Source organism: Thalassophryne amazonica, chromosome 14, assembly GCF_902500255.1.
Source record: "Thalassophryne amazonica chromosome 14, fThaAma1.1, whole genome shotgun sequence".
Classification (NCBI taxonomy): domain Eukaryota; kingdom Metazoa; phylum Chordata; class Actinopteri; order Batrachoidiformes; family Batrachoididae; genus Thalassophryne; species Thalassophryne amazonica.
This window is the reverse complement of record NC_047116.1, coordinates 85295084-85318572: the sequence shown is the minus strand read 5'-3', so window position 1 is coordinate 85318572 and position 23489 is coordinate 85295084. Positions and strand designations below refer to the sequence as shown.

Genomic DNA, 23489 nt, shown 5'->3' with positions numbered 1-23489 from the left:
TGATAAAATTACTTCATAGCTCTGTTTAATGTCATATGTGAGAATAACCCACAATACAAAAGTTTTGATCACAGTGTTTTAGGGATATTATAAGAACATCAGGAGAACGTTTCCTGGTTTTTGTCTCTCTGAACTTGAGCTACCATGTCATCTGCATCTGCTACCAGAAAGAAAAAGCAGTTGTATCTGATTGGCTCTTGTGACCAGGAAATAAGAGGCAACAAGCTTCCATCTAATGGACAGGTTTTGAAAGTATTTTTCTTCCATCATGGAGAAATGAAGAAAACAGTACGAGATGCATGCACTGCACCAATTGAAACAGCTCTTCCATTCTGGGAAAGAGCACGTATTCCAGTCAGGGCAAAGCATCACCTCATAACAAAGGTAGAGAAACTGTTCAGAAAATGGAAAACACTCAAGAAGACAAAGAATAGAAAAAACAAGAAACAAGAACTAGATAAAACAGACTTCACAGAAAATTTAGATGACCTTTTCGACATGACACATCAGGATGCTCTGCAAATCATAAAGATAGAAGAAGATCGCCAGTTTCTAATTGCTCAAAGGGAAAAAGGTAGAAAGGGATGTATGGCTGGTATTGATATGCGACAGAAACTATTAGATGAGAAAAGAGAAAAGAGAGTAGCAGCTGCAGAAAATTATAAAAGAAAAATGGAAGAACCAGGTCCATCAGATGCTAACTTTAGCGACTTGAGTGATGATTCTGACAGGTCAGGTCTGTCTGATTCAGAAGAAGAATTTGTAGCTGAAAGTACTCCTGTGTCTAGTGCATCAAAGAAAAGAAAGACCAAAAACATAATGACTCCAGGACTGGCTGCTGCATTCGATCGTACTAAAGTGTCTGACAGAAATGCAGTCTTTCTACTTGCTGAAACAACAGCAAGTTTAGGTCATGATGGCACAGAATACAATATCAGTCGTTCTACTGTCCGTCATAAGCGTATGAAGATGAGATCAGATTTCTCAAAGGAGGTTCAAGAGAAATTTTCTACTGATACACCATTAGTAGTGCACTGGGATGGAAAGTTGTTGGAAGACCTCACAGGAAAGGAACATGTTGACCGTCTACCAATTGTTTCTGGAGAAGGGATAAGTCAACTGCTTAGTGTGGCAAAGTTGACATCTGGGACAGGAGAAAAAAACAGCTGAAGCTGTTGCAAGTGCCCTGCAAGAATGGAACATTGTAGATCAGGTGAAAGCTATGTGCTTTGACACAACAGCTTCCAACACTGGCCAATATTCAGGTGCTTGTGTTCTACTCCAAAACAAGCTGAATAAAGAGCTGCTTCAACTGCCATGCAGACACCATATTATGGAGCTGGTTCTACGCAGTGCTTTTGAAACAGTCATGGGGAAAAGTAGTGGTCCAGATGTGCGTCTCTGCAAACGATTTCAAGATGCATGGCCAAGTATTGACCAAAGTGCCTATGAAGATGGTCTGTCTGATGATTATGTGAAAACCCACATAGCTTCTAAGCAAAAAGATATCACAAGCTTCATGGAAGAACAGGTTTCTCTTTCCAAGCCTCGTGATGACTATCGTGAACTGCTGGAGCTAGTCCTGATTTTCCTGGGTTATGTTCCCCCCAAAGGTGTGAACTTTAAATGTCCAGGAGCTTTTCACCATGCAAGGTGGATGTCGAAGGTGATATATAGTTTCAAGATTTGGCTTTTCCGGAGCCAGTTCAGGTTAACAAAGAGAGAGGAGAAGGCCCTGATGGAAATGTGCCTGTTCTCATCCATGTTATATGTCAAAGCATGGATGACATGCCCAGTATCAGTATCAGCACCACAGAATGATCTCTTGTTCATGAAAGATCTCATCCAATACCAGGACACCAACCCTGCCATCTCAAAAGCAGCAGCTGACAAGTTCAGAAGACATATGTCATATCTCTCAGAAGAACTTGTGGCCTTGGCATTTTTTGACAACACTGTTCCATTGTCAACCAAACGCAAGATGGTACTGGCACTTAAAAAGGAAGCTCCTGAAACTTTGACCTTTGATGATGCCTCACTTCAGAATTTGGATTTGGATGCATTTGTCTCAAAGAAGACACACAATTTCTTCACAAAATTGGGAATATCTAATGAATATCTGGCTTTGGATCCTGAAGAATGGGAAAGTGATGCCAATTTTGCAAGAGCTCAATCAATAGTGTTCGCTCTAAAAGTCATCAATGACCATGCAGAACGTGGAGTTGCCCTTGTGCATGACTTCAACAGGCTCCTGACAAAGAATGAAGATCAGTTTCAGTTTCTTCTCCAAGTGGTTTCTGAACACAGACGTAAATTCCCAGATTCCCGAAAAAGCACAGCACTTGCACATTAAAAGGAACAATTAACAATACCAATACCATAAGTCTGTAAATGGTATAATATATTATAATGAAGTAGTATTTAAGCTTATTTAATTCATTATATATTTCAGTCATTCAGTGTCAGACAGTAGTACTTAGTTGTATGTACAGTTGTACACCTGTAGTCCTGTACACAGTATACATTATAATCTACATTTTTCTGATATTCGGAACACAATTAACACATATACAGTATAATTAATTATTTAAGTAAACACTGTAACTACATTTCATGATATTATATTGTAAATTTCAACATTATAATAAAATAGTTTTGTGGAAAACTGAAATGCAGTGTTTTCAATACTCCTAGGCTATTACCTAGCATTCGCCTACAACCCCTGGCAAAAATGATGGAATCACCGGCCTCAGAGGATGTTCATTCAGTTGTTTAATTTTGTAGAAAAAAAGCAGATCACAGACATGACACAAAACTAAAGTCATTTCAAATGGCAACTTTCTGGCTTTAAGAAACTATAAGAAATCAAGAAAAAAAGATTGTGGCAGTCAGTAACAGTTACTTTTTTAGACCAAGCAGAGGAAAAAAAATATGGAATCACTCAATTCTGAGGAAAAAAATATGGAATCACCCTGTAAATTTTCATCCCCCAAATTAACACCTGCATCAGATCAGATCTGCTCATTGACATTGACCCTATGCCATGACATTGACCCTATGTGTCTTTTTTGCAAGGAATGTTTTTGCAGTTTTTGCTCTATGGCAAGATGCATTATCATCTTGAAAAATGATTTCATCATCCCCAAACATCCTTTCAATTGTCCAAAATATCAACATAAACTTGTGCATTTATTGATGATGTAATGACAGCCATCTCCCCAGTGCCTTTACCTGACATGCAGCCCCATATCATCAATGACTGTGGAAATGTACATGTTCTCTTCAGGCAGTCATCTTTATAAATCTCATTGGAACGGCACCAAACAAAAGTTCCAGCATCATCACCTTGCCCAATGCAGATTCGAGATTCATCACTGAATATGACTTTCATCCAGTCATCCACAGTCCACAATTGCTTTTCCTTAGCCCATTGTAACCTTGTTTTTTTCTGTTTAGGTGTTAATGATGCCTTTCGTTTAGCTTTTCTGTATGTAAATCCCATTTCCTTTAGGCGGTTTCTTACAGTTTGGTCACAGACGTTGACTCCAGTTTCCTCCCATTCGTTCATTTGTTTTGTTGTACATTTTTCGATTTTTGAGACATATTGCTTTAAGTTTTCTGTCTTGACGCTTTGATGTCTTCCTTGGTCTACCAGTATGTTTGCCTTTAACAACCTTCCCATGTTGTTTGTATTTGGTCCAGAGTTTAGACACAGCTGACTGTGAACAACCAACATCTTCTGCAACATTGCGTGATGATTTACTCTCTTTTAAGAGTTTGATAATCCTCTCCTTTGTTTCAATTGGCATCTCTCGTGTTGGAGCCATGATTCATGTCAGTCCACTTGGTGCAACAGCTCTCCAAGGTGTGTTCACTCCTTTTTAGATGCAGACTAACGAGCAGATCTGATATGATGCAGGTGTTAGTTTTGGGGATGAAAATTTACAGGGTGATTCCATAATTTTTTCCTCAGAATTGAGTGAGTCCATATTTTTTTACTCTGCTTGGTCTAAAAAAATAACCGTTACTGACTGCCACAATCTTTTTTCTTGATTTCTTATAGTGTTTCTTAAAGCCAGAAAGTTGCCATTTGAAATGACTTTAGTTTTGTGTTATGTCTGTGATCTGCTTTTTTTCTACAAAATTAAACAACTGAATGAACATCCTCCGAGGCCGGTGATTCCATTTTTGCCAGGGGTTGTAATCCACGATTTTAATAAATAATTTGCCACTGTTGTGCCACCACTAAAAATGCTAATATTTAAAAGATATTTTGCAAGCAATATTTTCTCATGAGGCATCACACATTTAGAGGGTGAGAGAAAAGAAAATTGAAGAAAAATTTTTTCATGTAATTTTTGGACCACCCTAGCCTCCGTACTACAGTGTCCCCACGAGGTGAGGGTCCGGCGTGCTTCAAACATTCGTGAGCCGCAGCTTAGCATGGCGGACAAGGAGCTAATTCAGCCAGCACCATCTTTGCTGATAGCAAATGTTTGGGCGCATTTTGGATTTTATATTATTTGCTGCGTAAGGAGCTTGACATGACTTAAGCAATGTGCAAAATCTGCAAAATGAAAGTCAAGTACTTCGGAAACACTTCAAATCCACAAGCCCACATGCTACACCATCACCTGGAGCTAAAAGGAGCAGAGCAGCGGTCTCTGCCGACTACTGACCAGCGCTTCACTAAACTGCCAGCCAACTCTGAACCAGCAAAGCAGATAAGTAAATTTACATCTAGAATCACTTGATTAACCTTCTAAAGCTGCATTTTCTTAAACATAAACATTTTTTAAGTAATATAACTATTTCTCAGAGCTTTTTCAATCAAAAATTGATTCTGAATCGAATCATCACCCCAAGAATCAGAATCAAATTGAATCGTGAGTTGTTGTACGATGCATATCCCTAATTTATGTGTTACAATACTTAACTCTTTCTTGAACCCACTGAAGTGGAAAGTTTTTTGTTTGAGGGGGTTTTTTTTGGGGGGGGGGGTTGATGGTGTTCAACACAAAACAGATTTTATGCAATACAATATGCATACAATAAACTGGCCTTTGGGTGACTAACTGTAAACTTTTATTCAACTTTGTTGATGTTGTAGATGATGGAGTTATCTGACAGGTGAGCACTTTTGTCACTGTTGTGCAACCCCCACCCCACCCCCCAAAAAAGAGCCATTGGGTCATAACATAAAAAATGAACAAAGCTGCTCTATAACTTCTAGCTGGCAGCCTGCTATCAGTTCATAAACTTGTGACATTCACTAAATGGTGAATGGACTGCATTTACAGTCAAAGCACTTTACAGTGATGCCTCACATTCACCCATACCCATGTCAGGGTGCTGCCAATGCAAGGCACTCACTATGCACAAGGAGCAACTTGGGGATTTAAGGACCTGACGCAAGAGTCCTGAGTGACTTTCCAATCTGACGGGGATTTGAACAGAGGATCCTCCAGTCACAAGTCCAACCACTTTAACCACTTGGCTGTCACCTCAAGTCATAATAACGTAAAGGATTAAAACAGGATGAATTACACTGTTTGTTTCACCAAGACAAAGGTCGAACCTTTTGGAGGAGCATCTCTCATCACAAGACAAAGCTGAAACGATCTGATGACAGTGATGATCACCACCCCCCTAACTAACAGGAGGGAGCAGCATCACACTGTCAGGGTGTTTTGCTGGAAAACAACTTGGTGTACTCCATGAAGCAAAAGGTATCATGAAGGAGGAAATTCCCCAGCAACACCTGAAGACATCAGTAAGAAAACTGAACACTGGTCACAACTGGGGCTTCCAACAGGACAACAAGCCCAAACATAAACCCCAAATGGTTACATAATGACTTGGAGAAAAATGGTGACACTGAAATTTAAGTGCTGGGACTGACCATCCCAAAGCCCTGGTCTGAACTTCACAGAAAATCTGAGCAACTGACTTGAAAATAATGCGTCAGCACAAAGAGGCCCAAAATCTGACTGATTTACCCCAGTTCTGCTGGAAGCAAGGAACCCAAATTTCAGTAAAATATGGTGACAAGCTCAGGAAAGGGTATCCTAACTGATTAACTCAAGTCAAGTCAACAAAAGGCAACACCACCAAATTTCTAACATCTGACCCACAGAAAATCTGATATTCTGGAACTAAAGTCGGGATTCCAGTTGCCTTAACGTGACACTTTTATGGTAACATGAAATGTCCAGAGTTGTCAAACAAGGTGTATGTAAATATGTGGCCTATACTGTATCACTGCTGCACCGTTTAATGTGGATGTAGTACAGTAATATCATGATACAACAAAAGGACTTTTGCAGTTCATCAAAAAGGGACAAAAATCTTAGTTTGTATTAGTGGCACTGGCAGAAATTTAAAGTTTCTTCTTTTTTTTTTGCCAGTGTGGCGATTAACACGCCACATCATGCATTCAGTCTCCATATGCAACGTGGCGAGGGCTTGGGAGATCTCTGCTATGCAATTTGATTGCGTAACACAGTATGTACAAACTGCTTTTGTTTGGACACTAGGGGGCCATATCTTGAGGGTCTCAAACAGAATGCAAATCCATGAGGGGCGTGTCCAAGTCCGTCTTATAACAAATGTGGACCCAGCATGTAAAGCAAACACAGTGTTAACCAAAGTATGTATTGTTTGTCTGTCTTTAACTGTCGTGCACTCTATCTGTGCGCTATGCTGGAGTTGGAGTGATTATAAGGCTGGAGTGAGTGATTAGTGTTTGGAGTTGGAGTGATCTTTCTTTCTTTCTGTTATAAGGCTGGAGTGAGTGATTAGTGTTTGTAATGTGCTTTTGTATAAAATCACAGGTTTTTACACATCTTGTTTTATTCACACATATTTTCATTTCAATGTTTAACATCCAGAACATGTCCTATGAAAACTGAATCCCGTTTGTCCACCTCATCTCCACACAGTTCCAGCTGTGGTGAAGGAAGAAGGTTAAATATGCTACAGTTAATAGAACTGTGATTTTTCCATTAGTTATTGTTTTTCTTTTATTATTTTTGTGCTCAATTCAATTTCATGTTCCTATTATTCACTACTGCACTCTGTGAAGAGTGTACATGTGATGAACCCACTTATGTAAGTCACATCTGAGTGGTAGACTCTTAAAGTACCACACTTTAGACCTTTTAGGTGATCTAAATTCTTCATTCCTTGCAGAAGAATGAAGGACCAAGTCTTTATGGCCCTGGCACTGTCTGTCTTATAGTTGAGAGAGTTGGCTGCTTGCCAACCTAAGGCAAAATGATCCTCTGTGCAGGATCGACTGGATAGAGTGTTGAGGACCCCATTGGCTGGAGATGGCCAGGTAGGTGAATACATTTGACAGGCTATAATGTTGTCTGCCTGGGTGGTTGCCTTCCATGACCCAAGGCAGTTCTTTGGCATCTGCGCATGCTCCCAGATTTGGGAATCTACAAGCAGCTTTGTGTCTGAGCACACCTCAATTTCAATTAATTTCATTCATACAGTGCCAAATTACAACAAAGTTGCCTCAAGGTGCTTCACACGAGTAAATCTAACCTTATCAACCCCTCAAGCAAGCACACAGGCAACAGTGGTAAGGAAAACCTCCTGCTGATGATTTTGAAGAAGAAACCTTGAGCAGACCAGACTCAGGGGGGTGACCCACTGCTGAGGCCATTCTAACAGCTACAAGGTTTTTACAAAGCTAAAGAAACAGGAAACAGAGTAACATCAAAAACAAAGTCCATTATTGAGATGACCATGCAAGCAACTGCGCCTCATCCAGCACCCTGGGATGGAGGGCCAGCGTCCATCAGTGGGTCCGTCCTCCTGGTCGAATACATTCCAAAAGCAGACTGCAGTGTGCTGCGTCAGCTTTGGCCATGGCTTCTCGTGGTCAGTCCAGCGCCCTGTGGTGTGTAGCTCAGTCTTGTGAGACATTGTCAGTACCTCGGACAGAGAGAAAAAGAGCAGAATCAGTCACCCGGACAAACCACACCAAAGGTATGAGTTCACCAGCAATCAATGGAAAGGAAAGCAGAGATAATACTAAGGTGATCGCCAGGCACTAGCTCTACAGACCCAGAATTTAGATGAAGTGAGGCAGTGTTCTGTTGCTAATAGGGATAAGAAGCATAATGCTGTACTATGCCAGTATGCTAACCATACGAGAGGGAAAACAGACGTATCTTAAGTGTGGACTTGAAAGTCTCTACAGAGTCTGACTGTCTTATCTCCATAGGGAGATCATTCCACAATAAGAGAAGGCTCTATGGCCTGGAGACTTTTTATTAACCCTAGCGACACAAAATAGTCCTGCACCCTGAGAATGCAGAGCCCGGGTCGGTACGTAGGGTTTAATTAGGTCAGCTAAGTCGGGAGGTGCCAGTCCACAAATAATTTTAAAGGTTAGTAACAGAACCTTAAAATCCGACTGCACAGAGACAGGAAGCCAGTGAAGAGATGCCAAAATGGGTGTAATGTGGCCATTTACACCTCATCGTGAAACAAACACACTCATGAGTACACAGATGCACAGATTTTTTTCAGCATGGGACTCCGACGAGGGCGGTCGCATCTCCTCCACTCTCCCTTATCTCTGTTCTCTACTTTAACCTTCAAGTCCCTACTTCACCAGACTGTGAATTCCTCAAATTATATTGGTTACTGGATCTATTCAACGACTATTGGATTAACCATGGAATTGATCAGCTGGTCTCTGAATGCTATTGACACCATTTTTTCTACAAGAAGGTCAGGACCGGGGGATCCTACCTGCCCAGATGGAATGCATCCTGTGGACTATGTTCTCGACTCCTGGAGTTCCTTGCGTGTGGCATGCTTGGCGCCTTTCTCCGTTGAGGACGTTGAGGATCTATTCATTTTTGGTCTTATGGTAGCAGGGCTGGTACTTTTTGGCTTATGTGCTGCCCTGATCTACCGGAAAAATGGCAAGACGGCGGCATCAAGAACCATGGCTCCTCGCTTGTCCGTCATAATTAACGAGGTTGGCAAGGCAGTGCATTCTCAGACTGCGATGACTCTTGAACTCAGACGCAAGCTGGATGACATCTTGGAGCAGATGCGTGCCGTGCAGTTGAAGTTGAAGATTTCAGAGGCCGGTGAATATTCTTAATTCATAATTGGGATTTGGTTATTCAAGTGGAACTGTTAAAAGCGTTTTTCACTGCTTAACCCATAACATTACAGGCTTATCAAGCCTGAAGGTCAAATTGCCCGAACATTGGCTGTTTCTTATCTCAATTCACAAAGACAAACTGTTTTCACAGGACTTAAGCATGCTCCATTCCCTCCCCCCACCCCCCCTCCTATCCCACATCAAATACTCCCCACTCCGGCATCTGCTCACGTCACTCCTTTCCCCTTCTGCGGGGGTGCTGCAGTTTTAACTGCAGCCCCCGTTCTTCCCCCCCAAGCTGATGGCGGCGCATCTCAGGGTTGCTGCGTGGCCTTCACCCACTTGCCTCAATTCGGATAACAGACTTCTTCAAACTTAGTGCACATAAACAATGTAAATATGTATGTGCTGTCTTTAATTCTGATATGTGCCATTATTACGGTAAACAAGTAATAATTGTGGACTCATTGCTGTCTGAGGTAACTGGAGTGTAAACATAATTTCTCCACTGTGAGATCAATAAAGTATATCTTATAAAGGCAAGTACAGTTGGTATAGAAGGAAGATGGGCTACTGCAATGCGGGGAAATGAGCAACAACACTTGCTTCCAATGTACATTTTTGGCAATGGGGGCCTAGATGTTAGTGGTGTGACATTAAAAGAGCCAATACAGTGTAAAGACCACATTCTTCATAATGTAATGTAAAGAGAGTTAAATGCTATATTGTCAAATGGTATCAGGCAAAAAGCACAATAAATACCATAATAATGTGAATTTCTCCTCTGTGAGATCAATAAAGTTGATCTTTATCTTTAATAAACATAACAACTGTAACTCAGTAATTCACAATTATGAGTGCTATTAAACATGAGAGAACAGGCCACGGGGGGGGGGGGGGGGGGGGAGCAAAGAACAGTTAACTCAAGCTGTCTCGCTGCAAACTCTAATGCATGTAGCTGAAAAATATGCATCTCACTATATTTTGCGGTGTATAAGTTGCAACAGAGTACAAGACGAACCTTGTTTAACAAAATGCCTCTGAAAGAGGAAAAACCCATATATAAGTTGCAGCAGAGTACAAGGATCTTCCAAACTACTTAAAAAACACACAACACACTCCAGACAATACATAACTAGATTATTTGTCATGCAGGTGTGCTTTTAACAGAAAATACTGAATTTTATAGCTTGAATATTTTTAGCCAAATCCAACAGTTGTTCACAGACAAACCCATTCATCTTCAATCGTCTGAAAGCAGAGGTATAAAACTACGTTACACCAGACCATGAAGAACCTCAGAGTCCGCGGTTTTCAGCGAGAGTGTGTGTAACATCTGATCCTCTGGACTTAACAGCCAAACTCTAATGATGACAGAGGAGCTGCATTAGAACGTAGATGGCAAGTTGATTGTCCTTCTAATTTTTTACTGCCTTATTGGAAATGGGGGGTGGTGGATGCAATGAATAATAAAACACTAATTGAGGCAACATTTCAAAGGTCTAGAGCGAAAACAGAAAAACTGGACATGTGATGTGGAGCTATAAGTGGAAATTTTAATCTCCTCACTCCCCCAGTGTGAAACCTGTATGTCTAGCTTTGATCGGGATGAACAGTGAATGTCTATTTTATAAGCTGAAGCACTTCATGGTTGGAAGCCCATAATTACACAGAGCGCAGAGGTAGGAAATGGGTGTAGGACTGGTGGCGACCCACTCTGCTGCCTCTCTTGACCTCTCCTTTGTGGGAAAGTGCCAGAAACTTGGTTGGGTAAGACACAGTCGAGTAGGTAGTGTAGTGGTTCTCCTCCAAGGTCTCCTTCAGCAGACAGTCATCAGTAAAGCTCTTCTACGGTGAGGAGGAAATGGTTGTTTGAATTGCCAGATGTTCAAGAAAGCAGAGAAGGCATTATAGCTACATAAATACAGTACAACCAAAAAGTACAACTCAATAAATCTCTATAACTATAAAACGGGAGGAAATATGTAATTGAAAATAAGACAAGTCAGCTTCACAAGCACACATTAGAAGTAATGATAGTAATACTCAGCTAATGGTTGTCTCTGGGTCCTCGTCCTTTGAGAGATCGAGGGACGCTTGGAACTGAAGTGTTTGGTGGTTCATTCAGGGGAATGAAGGACTAAGTCTTTAAGGTCTTGGTGCTGCCTCTCTTACTGTACGGTTGTGATATCTGGACACCAACTAGTGACTTTTAGGTGATGTTTGGATATGGGGTGGGCACCTCACACTTTATGAAACACTGTACGATACACACAAAGAGGGTTCAGCACGTTTGGTTGTATATGTTGCAGGAAGGAAGTTTAATGATTTTAATTTTTGTGCACGCCTGTTTTTAAGTTTACTTTTATGCATGATTTATTTATTTTTATGACGTGTTTTACTGCATGCATTTAGTTTTAAAATAATAATTTTTGCGAATTTGACTGTGATGGACAAATTGCTGATACTGCTGACGATGGAGAAGATTGTCAGCCAGTGAGAGGACGAGACAAGAACACCAGCGCCCAATCGATGGCTCGAGAGGGCAGCTCTATGACTTTTTAACCCGTAGGAGAATGATAAGCAGTAGCAGCCCGCTAGTCACAAGACTTTCAAATCTCAAAGAACAGACAGATGTTAGGTTTGAGATTCAATTTCCATACCTCACTCAGCTTCCACAAATAATTTACTACCATTGCTTGAAATCGACTGATTTTCTTTGACAACAAGAACATACAATGAGACTTGATCTGTGAGGTGTGATTTAGTGTCGGCCGTGTGCTACGTACCGCTCCATATGGCCATCCATCTCCACTAAAACAAAGGTATAAGCCACTCTTCACCCCTTTGATTCCCACAACACCACTTTTCACCGCAAACACCCTCATCCAACCTGCAGGAGGGAACAGATATTTATGATCAATTATGCATAACTCCTTGGATATATGCTCATCTGTTATGTCTCACATGTTGCCTGTGCAAGTACACACGGTCTACAGGTTGAAGTTGTGAAGTAATGTTCTGGCCTTTGGAGGTCACACTGTATGAAGTATTTTATTTTCTAAAGTATGGAGCATCATATGATATATACTCAACAAAAATATAAACGCAACACTTTTGGTTTAGCTCCCATTTTGTATGAGATGAACTCAAAGATCTAAAACTTTTTCCACATACACAATATCGCCATTTCCCTCAAATATTGTTCACAAACCAGTCTAAATCTGTGATAGTGAGCACTTCTCCTTTGCTGAGATAATCCATCCCACCTCACAGGTGTGCCATATCAAGATGCTGATTAGACACCATGATTAGTGCACAGGTGTGCCTTAGACTGCCCACAATAAAAGGCCACTCTGAAAGGTGCAGTTTTATCACACAGCACAATGCCACAGATGTCGCAAGATTTGAGGGAGCGTGCAATTGGCATGCTGACAGCAGGAATGTCAACCAGAGCTGTTGCTCATGTATTGAATGTTCATTTCTCTACCATAAGCCGTCTCCAAAGGCGTTTCAGAGAATTTGGCAGTACATCCAACCAGCCTCACAACCGTAGACCACGTGTAACCACACCAGCCCAGGACCTCCACATCCAGCATGTTCACCTCCAAGATCGTCTGAGACCAGCCACTCGGACAGCTGCTGAAACAATCGGTTTGCATAACCAAAGAATTTCTGCACAAACTGTCAGAAACCATCTCAGGGAAGCTCATCTGCATGCTCGTCATCCTCATCGGGGTCTCGACCTGACTCCAGTTCGTCATCGTAAAAGACTTGAGTGGGCAAATGCTCACATTCGCTGGCGTTTGGCACGTTGGAGAGGTGTTCTCTTCACGGATGAATCCCGGCTCACACTGTCCAGGGCAGATGGCAGACAGCGTGTGTGGCGTCGTGTGGGTGAGCGGTTTTCTGATGTCAATGTTGTGGATTGAGTGGCCCATGGTGGCGGTGGGGTTATGGTATGGGCAGGCGTCTGTTATGGACGAAGAACACAGGTGCATTTTATTGATGGCATTTTGAATGCACAGAGATACCGTGACGAGATCCTGAGGCCCATTGTTGTGCCATACATCCAAGAACATCACCTCATGTTGCAGCAGGATAATGCACGGCCCCATGTTGCAAGGATCTGTACACAATTCTTGGAAGCTGAAAATGTCCCAGTTCTTGCATGGCCGGCATACTCACCGGACATGTCACCCATTGAGCATGTTTGGGATGCTCTGGACCAGCGTATACGACAGCGTGTACCAGTTCCTGTCAATATCCAGCAACTTCATACAGCCATTGAAGAGGAGTGGGCCAACATTCCACAGGCCACAATTGACAACCTGATCAACTCTATGAGAAGGAGATGTGTTGCACTGCATGAGGCAAATGGTGGTCACACCAGATACTGACTGGTATCCCCCCCAATAAAACAAAACTGCACCTTTCAGAGTGGCCTTTTATTGTGGACAGTCTAAGGCACACCTGTGCACTAATCATGGTGTCTAATCAGCATCTAGATATGGCACACCTGTGAGGTGGGATGGATTATCTCAGCAAAGAAGTGCTCACTATCACAGATTTAGACTGGTTTGTGAACAATATTTGAGGGAAATGGTGATATTGTGTATGTGGAAAAAGTTTTAGATCTTTGAGTTCATCTCATACAAAATGGGAGCAAAACCAAAAGTTTTGCGTTTATATTTTGAAAGGAGCGTGTCTGTTGTATTTTAACAGTAAATCATTCATTTTTCTACAAATGCTAGAGTGCTTGTCTTGCTGGTTGAACAAGTCTCCTCTTTGAATACAAAACTATCAAAGCAAACATGAAAAAACTATTTTCCAGAGCTTTGGCATGATGCTATGGACAGATAAGTAAAGAGTTCTGTTGTGTGGGCCGCTGAAGAGGAGGTACTGCTGGCCCACCACCAGAGGGCGCCCTGCCTGAAGTGCAGGCTTCAGGCACGAGAGGGCGCAGCCGCCTCATGGGAGCAGCCGGGAGTGACAGCTGTCTCTCATCACCACATCATCATAAAAGCCGGACAGCAACTCCACCTCCCTGCCGAGATATCTTCTAGCCATGAAGGTAAACTCTCAGCCGTTTGACTGTGCCGTACGCACATGATCTTTTTCTGAGTGTTTGCAGGAGATCCTGGTGACTGCTTTCAGCTGGTGCTGAGTTTTGTGGTCCGTGTAGGAGTGACGTTCTTCACCCCTCACTCCAAAATGGATAAGTAGCTCTCAGGCTCTGCACTACTGTGTTACTGTGTTGGAGGTGGAGGTGTTTTTTCCCACCTGGAGAACGACTGCTGTTTTGCTGACTGTTTGCTGGGTGTGTGCTCACACCCACTCTTGATTGTTTCTGCTTCCTGCCAGCAGTACCAGATCCGACAGCCGGAGACGGTGATCACCTGGGGACTCGGGACTTGGCGGCTCCAGTATTCTCCGGGTTCAGTGGCGGTGGAAATCGTGTGGGTGCCGGCTACTCTCTGGACGGACGTCTATACTCGAGCCTGCCCACACGTCACCTTGTATATCTTGACTGTAACCCAAATTCTATGTGTGTCTGTATCCTCGTTGTGCACATTTCACAACAGTAAAGTGTTGTATTTTGGCTCATCTATTGTTCGTTCATTTACGCCCCCTGTTGTGGGTCCGTTTCATTACACTTTCCCAACAGAGTTCAAGTTGACCTAATTTACCTAATTTTTAACTCGAGTGGTCACTTGCAAAGTTGTCCCAATAAAAGAAAAACACTACTGTATCTTCCTCACTATAATTCATGCTCTTTAAACAGCTCTTTGACATATTTTAAAGCAACTTATAGTTAAAAGAAATACCACATTATCATCTATGGCCACCAGATAGACATCTACACATTTGACAAGCTGCACCTGTAGATTGATCTGACAGAGGTATTATCTGATCCACACTCTGGAGCAGGAGTGAGTGGAAATTAATAAATCATGCTCTCAATCTGAAAGACAAAATTCTTCAATATAGATGGGAATAACCTTCATATGCTCTTGAATAAAGAGAGGGAATAGCCTTCATGATACTCTGCAATTCACTTGTTTGTACTGTGCAGGGCAGCCAGAACTGAAAAGAGGAGGATAGCTAGGCTAAGGCAAGCCTTTGTAATATTTTAAAGTGTTTCAAAACATTAAGTAAGGTAAACGTGCATGCATACAGCTCTGAACATACTTTTTTTTTTATCTTTTCAGTGGCGACATTAAGCAGTTTACTCTGTAGCACTGTGTGCCTAGTGCAATATGCATATTAGCCCATTAGCTTGTGCTTGCTAATGCGGTGTTTGAGTTACAAGAAAATAATGCACAGATGAAATTCATTTTACTGCTTCATGTTTCAAAAATAAATGCAACTTATAAACCAATGTGACTTATATATGTTTTTTGCCTCTTCATGATGGATTTTTGGACAGATGTGATGAATGGTGTGATATATAGTCTGGAAAATATGGTACTAATTAATTTAGATAGATTAGATAGATTTAGACAGGCATCACAATGGATTAGTGGTTAGCACTGTTGCCTCACAGCAAGAAGGTCATGGGATTGATTCCCACCTGTGCCTTTTTGTGTGGAGTTTGTATGGTCTCCTCGTGTTTGCGTGGGTTTCCTCCCACATTGAAAGACATGCAAGTTAGGTGAATTGGAAACTTTATAAATGTCCAGGTCTCCCTTGCAAAAGAGATCTCAATCAAAATGGAACTAACCTGATTAAATAAAGGTCAAATTAGGTACAAATCAGAAAGAACACATTTACCTAACATTCATGTATAACGTGTTGCAGTTTGTAAAAAGGAAGAAAATGTGTTCAGCAATTTAGCTGCTTCTAAAGAATATCTAGAAAGTATTCTGTGGAAAAGGTTTGCATTTTAACAAAAAAGCATCACAGGCTGGAATCACAAAGTAATTTTCCCGCACAACATATGATCTAAAACAGAATATTATATTTCAGTCTCAAAAATAAGTACCTCAATTTTGACCATATGAAATGCAGCATTAAAAACCTTCAAGTGATAAAAGACGGCACTGAATTATTTCTGATCGTTTACCTACTGAAAGGACAAGTTTCCATTTTGATATTGAAACATTGTTACAATGACGCCTTTGAGTGCATTACAGAAAGACGAATGTCCTTCAAGCCATGCTGAGGCACTTTGGAAACCCTGGTGCCAAACTCAGTCAGGTGTCCATTAGCTGCTTTAGTATCGGCAGTAATATCAATAAATGATGTCCAACCCTTGTAGTGATGGCAGATGACTCAGAAACATGTGCCTGAACACAGTGGAACACCCCTAAAGAAGGTGGCACAACTAGATACAACCAAACACCATGGTGAGGAATTGAATGTGTAATCGCAAGTATGCAGATACCGCCATACTTTACTCGCATACTGCACAGACGTCACATGATTGTTCATGGACTGAACTTACAGTAGTCAGTGGGCATGTGAACTCCTCCAACAGCACCACTCGGTAGAATCTGTAGATGGAAACCAATCCCAACACGGCAGTAAAGCATTTGCTGTCTGATACCTCCCGGCATTGGATGAACATTGGAACCTTTAACAGGAAAAGATGATTAGGTTAAAAAAAAAAAAAAAAAAAAAAGCTTGACTGGTTTAACTCATGAGAAAAGTCTTGCTTGACTGATGTATGCTCTCCTGACAAAAAGCAAAACCTATATCAAAGTGTTTTAATTGACAAAATTTACTTTGAATTGAAATCTTGTTTTTATAAACTTTACTTCTGTAGAATACTGCAAAATTACAGCTTACTTTATAGCTGGTATTTACACTCAAATATAAACGCAACACTTTTGGTTTTGCTCCCATTTTGTATGAGATGAACGCAAAGATCTAAAACTTTTTCCACATACGCAATATCACCATTTCCCTCAAATATTGTTCACAAACCAGTCTAAATCGGTGATAGTGAGCACTTCTCCTTTGCTGAGATAATCCATCCCACCTCACAGGTGTGCCATATCAAGATGCTGATTAGACACCATGATTAGTGCACAGGTGTGCCTTAGACTGTCCACAATAAAAGGCCACTCTGAAAGGTGCAGTTTTGTTTTATTGGGGGGGATACCAGTCAGTATCTGGTGTGACCACCATTTGCCTCATGCAGTGCAACACATCTCCTTCGCATCGAGTTCATCAGGTTGTCAATTGTGGCCTGTGGAATGTTGGTCCACTCCTCTTCAATGGCTGTGTGAAGTTGCTGGATATTGGCAGGAACTGGTACACGCTGTCGTATACGCCGGTCCAGAGCATCCCAAACATGCTCAATGGGTGACATGTCCGGTGAGTATGCCGGCCGTGCAAGAACTGGGACATTTTCAGCTTCCAAGAATTGTGTACAGATCCTTGCAACATGGGGCCGTGCATTATCCTGCTGCAACATGAGGTGATGTTCTTGGATGTATGGCACAACAATGGGCCTCAGGATCTCGTCATGGTATCTCTGTGCATTCAAAATGCCATCAATAAAATAAACCTGTGTTCTTTGTCCATAACAGACGCCTGCCCATACCATAACCCCACCGCCACCATGGGCCACTCGATCCACAACATTGACATCAGAAAACCGCTCACCCACACGACACCACACACGCTGTCTGCCATCTGCCCTGGACAGTGTGAGCCGGGATTCATCCGTGAAGAGAACACCTCTCCAACGTGCCAAACGCCAGCGAATGTGAGCATTTGCCCACTCAAGTCTTTTACGATGACGAACTGGAGTCAGGTCGAGATCCCGATGAGGACGACGAGCATGCAGATGAGCTTCCCTGAGACGGTTTCTGACAGTTTGTACAGAAATTCTTTGGTTACGCAAACCAATTGTTTCAGCAGCTGTCCGAGTGGCTGGTCTCAGACTATCTTGGAGGTGATCATGCTGGATGTGGAGGTCCTGGGCTGGTGTGGTTACACGTGGTCTGCGGTTGTGAGGCTGGTTGGATGTACTGCCAAATTCTCTGAAACACCTTTGGAGACGGCTTATGGTAGAGAAATGAACATTCAATACACGAGCAACAACTCTGGTTGACATTCCTGCTGTCAGCATGCCAATTGCACGCTCCCTCAAATCTTGCGACATCTATGGCATTGTGCTGTGTGATAAAACTGCACCTTTCAGAGTGGCCTTTTATTGTGGGCAGTCTAAGGCACACCTGTGCACTAATCATGGTGTCTAATCAGCATCTTGGTATGGCACACCTGTGAGGTGGGATGGATTATCTCAGCAAAGGAGAAATGGTCACTATCACAGATATAGACAGGTTTGTGAACAATATTTGAGGGAAATGGTGATATTGTGTATGTGGAAAAAGTTTTAGATCTTTGAGTTCATCTCATACAAAATGGGAGCAAAACCAAAAGTGTTGCGTTTATATTTTTATTGAGTGTATATTGGGGTATTCTATGGGAAATTCAATATTCTGTTTCTAAAGCATTCAGTGGAAATTGAGAACTTGGAATTGAAGTTCTCACAAAGAAAAGTGCATATAGTCTAATAAAGCAGTGATAAAATGTTACATCTCCTGACTGATTAATGTTGTCCAACCAAGTAAAAACATATGAACTGTAATCAGTGTTAGAATTGATAAATAAGTCAGTCGACCTGTGTAAGTGTCATCTTACCTGTCCAGGAAACCCTTTGTGTTAAATATGTCCAGATTCTATCCTGAATTCCTCTCTATGGAATCTCTGGTCACCTATATTTATTAGCGTGTCTGTTGTTTTGTTTCTCCTTTAAATATGCCATTTTAATTTTTTTTTTTATTATTATTTCTTTTTTCCCCACTTTCAGCACCAGTTTAAGGCCTACCACAATTTTTCAGCTCCATGATGTTGACGCTGCGTAAGTTTTGCTGTTATAGGGTCTGAAAAGCCATTCATGATTGAGTGATAAAACAAGTGAAAGAGATCGAATAAATGAATGAATTAATTTTATTTATTCAGCACACAGATGAACATTAACAAAAACTCAAAAAAGAACAACTTAGTGTACCCGTGTGGCCGAAAGGGTGTAGGCAGAAGCAAAGCTTATAAATACCCTCCCCTTATACCATAGAAAATAAAGAACGCATACATATATAAATATGTATACTCATAACACCAAAGAGATGTGCACAAACAATATAATACACTAAAATTTCAAAATACAGACAAGCAATAGTACACAATGCACAAACAACAAAACTGGTAAACCTAATTCGAGTAACTTTATTCTTTTTGTAAAGCCTTTTAAAGCCAACTAAGGTTCCAAGTAATTTAATAATGTCAGGACAATTATTCCAAATGTCAACACCTTCAAAGGAAACACAATGGCTTTTTATGGTCATTTGGATCTTTAATTTCTTAAATAATAATGTTCCTCTCAAATTATAACTGGAGTCCCTCATTTCAAACACATCTTGGACATGTTGAGGCAAAAGTTTATTTTTAACTTTATACAATGTCCCAGAATTTTAAAATTTGTAAATAGGCAAATAATTGATTTGTTGGCTCACAATATACGGTGCATCCAGAAAGTAAAGTATTCTCAGAGCTTCATTTTTACCACATTTTATGTTACAGCCATATTCCAAAATGGAGTAAATTCACTTTTTTCTTCAAAATTCTGCACACAGTACCCCATAATGACAATGTGAAAAAAAGCTTTTTTTTTTTTTTTTTTAGATTTTTGCATATTTATTAAAAATAATTTTAAACAAACACAACTAAGAAATCACATATACATAAGTATTCCCAGCCTTTGCCATGAAGCTCAAAATTGAGCTCAGGTGCATCCTGTTTCCCCTGATCATCCTTGAGATGTTTCAATAGTTTAATTGGAGTCCACCTGGGGTAAATTCAGTTTATTGGACATGATTTGGAAAGACACACACCTGTCTACATATGAGGTCCCACAGTTGACAGTCTATGTCAGAACACAAACCAAGCATGAAGTCAAAGAAATTGACTGTAAACCTCCGAGACAGGATTGTCTCAAGGCAAAAATCTGGGGAAGGGTACAAAAACATTTCTGCTCCTTTGAACGTCTCAAAGAGCACAGTGGCCTCCCTCTTCCGTAAATTGAAGAAGCTCAAATCCACCAGGACTCTTTGTAGAGCTTGTCGCCCATCTAAACTGAGCAATCAGGGAGAAGGACCTTAGTCAGTGAGGTGACCAAGAACCTGATGGTCACTCTGTCAGAGCTCCAGCATTCCTCTGTGGAGAGAGGAGAACCTTCCAGAAGGACAACCATCTCTGCAGCAATCCACCAATCAGGCCTGTATGGTAGAGTGGCCAGACGGAAGCCACTCCTTAGTAAAAGGCACATGACAGCCTGCCTGGATTTTGCCAAAAGGCACCTGAAGGACTCTCAGAACATAAGAAACAAAATTCTGTGGTCTGAAGAGACAAAGATTGAACTATTTGGTGTGAATGCCAGGCATTATGTGTGGAGGAAACCAGGCACCATCCCTACAGTGAAGCGTGGTGGTGACAGCATCATGCTGTGGGGATGTTTTTCAGCAGCAGGAACTGGGAGACTAGTCAGTATTGAGGGAAAGATGTATACAGAATTGTGACCGTAGGACCTTTGTGGCCAGGACGGCGGTGGGATCGAACCCCGGACTGCTCGCACTAACGACCAGAACTCTACCAGATCAGCCAAAGGGGAATTCCCCGTTAGCCAAGCTAGCGGGAACATCTTTTCAGTCCGGACTTCATCTTGCTACATATCTCCCCACCATTTCTGACTTCGTCCCGAAGTCACAGGTGCATTTAAGCATGTTCTGTGACTACCCACATCCTGCCGACAACGCCAATTGTGACACAGGACCTTTGTGGCCGGGACGGTGGTGGGATCAAACCCTGGACTGCTCGCACTAAAGACCAGAACTCTACCAGGTCAGCCAAAGGGGAATTCCCCATTAGCCAAACTAGTGGAAACGTCTTTTCAATCCGGACTTCATCTTGCTACAAATGTACAGAGGCATCCTGGATGAAATCCTGCTCCAGAGTGCTCTTGAGTTCAGACTGGGGTGATGGTTCATCTTTCAGCATAGCCAATATGTCAAAGGCTTCAGGACAACTCTGTGAATGTAAGCCAGAGCCCAGACCTGAGTCTCATTGAACATCTCTGGAGAGATCTGAAAATGGCTGTGCACCAAGACTCCCCATCCAATCTGATGGAGGTTGAGATGCTGCAAAGGGGAATGGGCACAACTGCCCAAATGTCTCAAAATTGACATTTTACCTAAATGAAAAATGCAATACTTTAAAGGTGAACAACGGCCACATAGTTTAGCAGTTTTGATTTTAAGAAAATAAAATTTCTATAAAACAATTTATTTTTTGGAATATATTTATTGATTTTTGGAAGGTCAGGTCAGTTGAAGAAGCACATGCTGATGCGACACTAGAGCCCACCCGGAAGCGAACATTTGCAAACATCAAGCGAATGTTCATAGAATGTTTGTTTACTGTTCACCAAGTTTGTGAACGTTCATGTAATGTTTGTGACATTTGTCTAATGTTTGCATGGAGGCGAAACTTTGTGAACATCAACTGAACATTCATAGAATGTTCATTTAATGTTCAGCAAGTTTGCGAACATTCATATAATGTTTGTGATGTTTGTCTAATGTTTGCATGGAAGCAAACATTAGACAAACATGTAAGGAAACATTTGCAAAAATCAATCAAATGTTTATAGAATGTATGCTTAATTACTGTTGGTAATTACTTAATTACTGTTGCTGCCTCGGTCCTTTCTAGTTGCTTGAGTCCGCAACACTGAGGCACCTGTGTGCTGGAGCACGCAGAGAAACACCCCACATGGCCAAAATGTCATAGCTAACGTTTCCTGACAGTGGAAGTAAAATGTGTCATCCCTACAAATGAGCTCATTTGAGACAAAGTCATTCCAGTGGTACCCAAGAAATCTCTGGAGAGACCCAAAGACAAACTGCGTGGATGACAGATTATGTGCAAATTTTTTATCATAGCTGCATACTAATGTTTTTGAAAATTAAAGTTCCTGTCTTTCATAGAAGAGAACATTGTTCTTTTATGCAGTTACACGTGCTCCAGCTGTGTCAGGTCTCACCGACATGCAGAGGGCAATGGAGAGATGGTAATTCCCACATTTACCTTCAAATTTTTGGTTGTGGGGGTAAAATAAATGAATTAAAATGAAATTGTGAAATGAAGAACTCTATTGAACAGTATCAATGGCAATACTGTTGTAATTTGTTTTTATGGCTCCTCACCTCTTCCTTGCTGCGTAGATTCCCTCATGTGCAGCTTCCAGAGGTCTAGGATGCGGGTGTTGAAGTCGGCAGGTTCAGGTTTCTCTGCGGTTGCCGTTCTCTCAGTTACAACCAGGAGCAGCAGGAAGCCAGGGAGCAGCATGGAAGCATTCATAGTGCCACAAATCAGATACCTGATAGCCAATCAATCGACATCAGCATCCAATCGGTCACGCCCACTGGTGACCCCCGGCTGAAGGGCCACAGTCTTCATGTAGCAGGTCCTGATCAGGTGTCCTCTTCTTGACCTGTGGACGTCTGAAAACTCTGCTGATCCGCGGGGTCACTGCTTTCTCTCATCTTCTCTACACCTGCTTCTGGCTTTTTATCGCCGCCCCTTTCTACTCTGAAGCTCAAGCAGATGCAAGCACACATTAGATACACAACGACATTATCAGTGACTTCACCAACAGCTGCCTCAACAAACCTGATGTTCTGAAGCAGGAAGTACCTCGTTACACGTCCGCAACGCTAACTTGACTTAACACGGGCAGTTTATGTTTCTGCCACTTCAACAACTTCAACACAATCAGATAAACTATTTGTGTGACGCCTACGTACACAAACACAGCACTGTGCCACCCAATCAGAGCTGTGACGGGTGAGAGACATACAAACTGTTCAGTATCAAAACGGCTGAGATTGCAGAGCGAGCCGAGCTGATAGGAAGAACACAAGAACGCTCCGAGGTAGAAGAACTTGACCAAGAGGGGGGTTTCCTGAAAGGTAACCCTCAAGACTGTTTTTATTTTAAAGCATTTTATAGCACAATGAACAGAATGTCTGCTGTAAATTACCAGCACTGACTCAGTTATTACATTTCCTGATGTACTCTGACATGCAAAGATAATTTATTTAAAATACATTCATCCAACGTCCGCTGTTTCCATGATGAGTAGGAATCCTGAGTGTGTGTAAAAGACAAAATAGAGAGATCTGAAGAACTTTGGTGACATACAGGATGTTTCTGTCAAAGATTCATCATGTGACTACTGTGTGATAGCACGCCGCCCTCAGTCAGCACAGTGTGTGATGTC

The 23489-nt window shown here is 41.7% G+C and overlaps 1 protein-coding gene across 2 annotated transcripts; it reads right to left on the bottom strand.

Moving 5' to 3' along the window:
* Nucleotides 1-7674: 7674 nt before the first annotated feature.
* On the bottom strand, nt 7675-23398 carry fgf9 (fibroblast growth factor 9). Of its 2 annotated transcripts, XM_034186502.1 has the most exons (5): nt 22414-23398; nt 16584-16712; nt 11926-12029; nt 10781-10984; nt 7675-7926 (listed from the first exon to the last, which is right to left on the bottom strand). In XM_034186502.1, the coding sequence occupies exons 1-4, from the start codon at nt 22565-22567 to the stop codon at nt 10802-10804; spliced, it is 570 nt and encodes a 189-aa protein (XP_034042393.1). In that variant the 5' UTR covers nt 22568-23398; the 3' UTR covers nt 7675-7926; nt 10781-10801. The 2 variants fall into 2 exon arrangements, with proteins under 2 accessions (XP_034042393.1, XP_034042394.1); XM_034186503.1 differs by lacking the exon at nt 7675-7926 and having other exon boundaries at nt 10699-10984.
* Nucleotides 23399-23489: the final 91 nt, after the last annotated feature.

What these genes read in the sequence shown, in the direction of transcription:
- fgf9 (XM_034186502.1), bottom strand. Translation starts at nt 22,567, where the DNA reads ATGAATGCTTCCATGCTGCTCCCTGGCTTCCTGCTGCTCCTGGTTGTA. An exon ending in TCACATGCCCACTGACTACT is followed by an intron (nt 12,030 to 16,583) that starts GTAAGTTCAGTC and finishes TCCCTCCTGCAG; the next exon opens with GTTGGATGAGGGTGTTTGCG. An exon ending in ATGGATGGCCATATGGAGCG is followed by an intron (nt 10,985 to 11,925) that starts GTACGTAGCACA and finishes TCCTCACCGTAG; the next exon opens with AAGAGCTTTACTGATGACTG.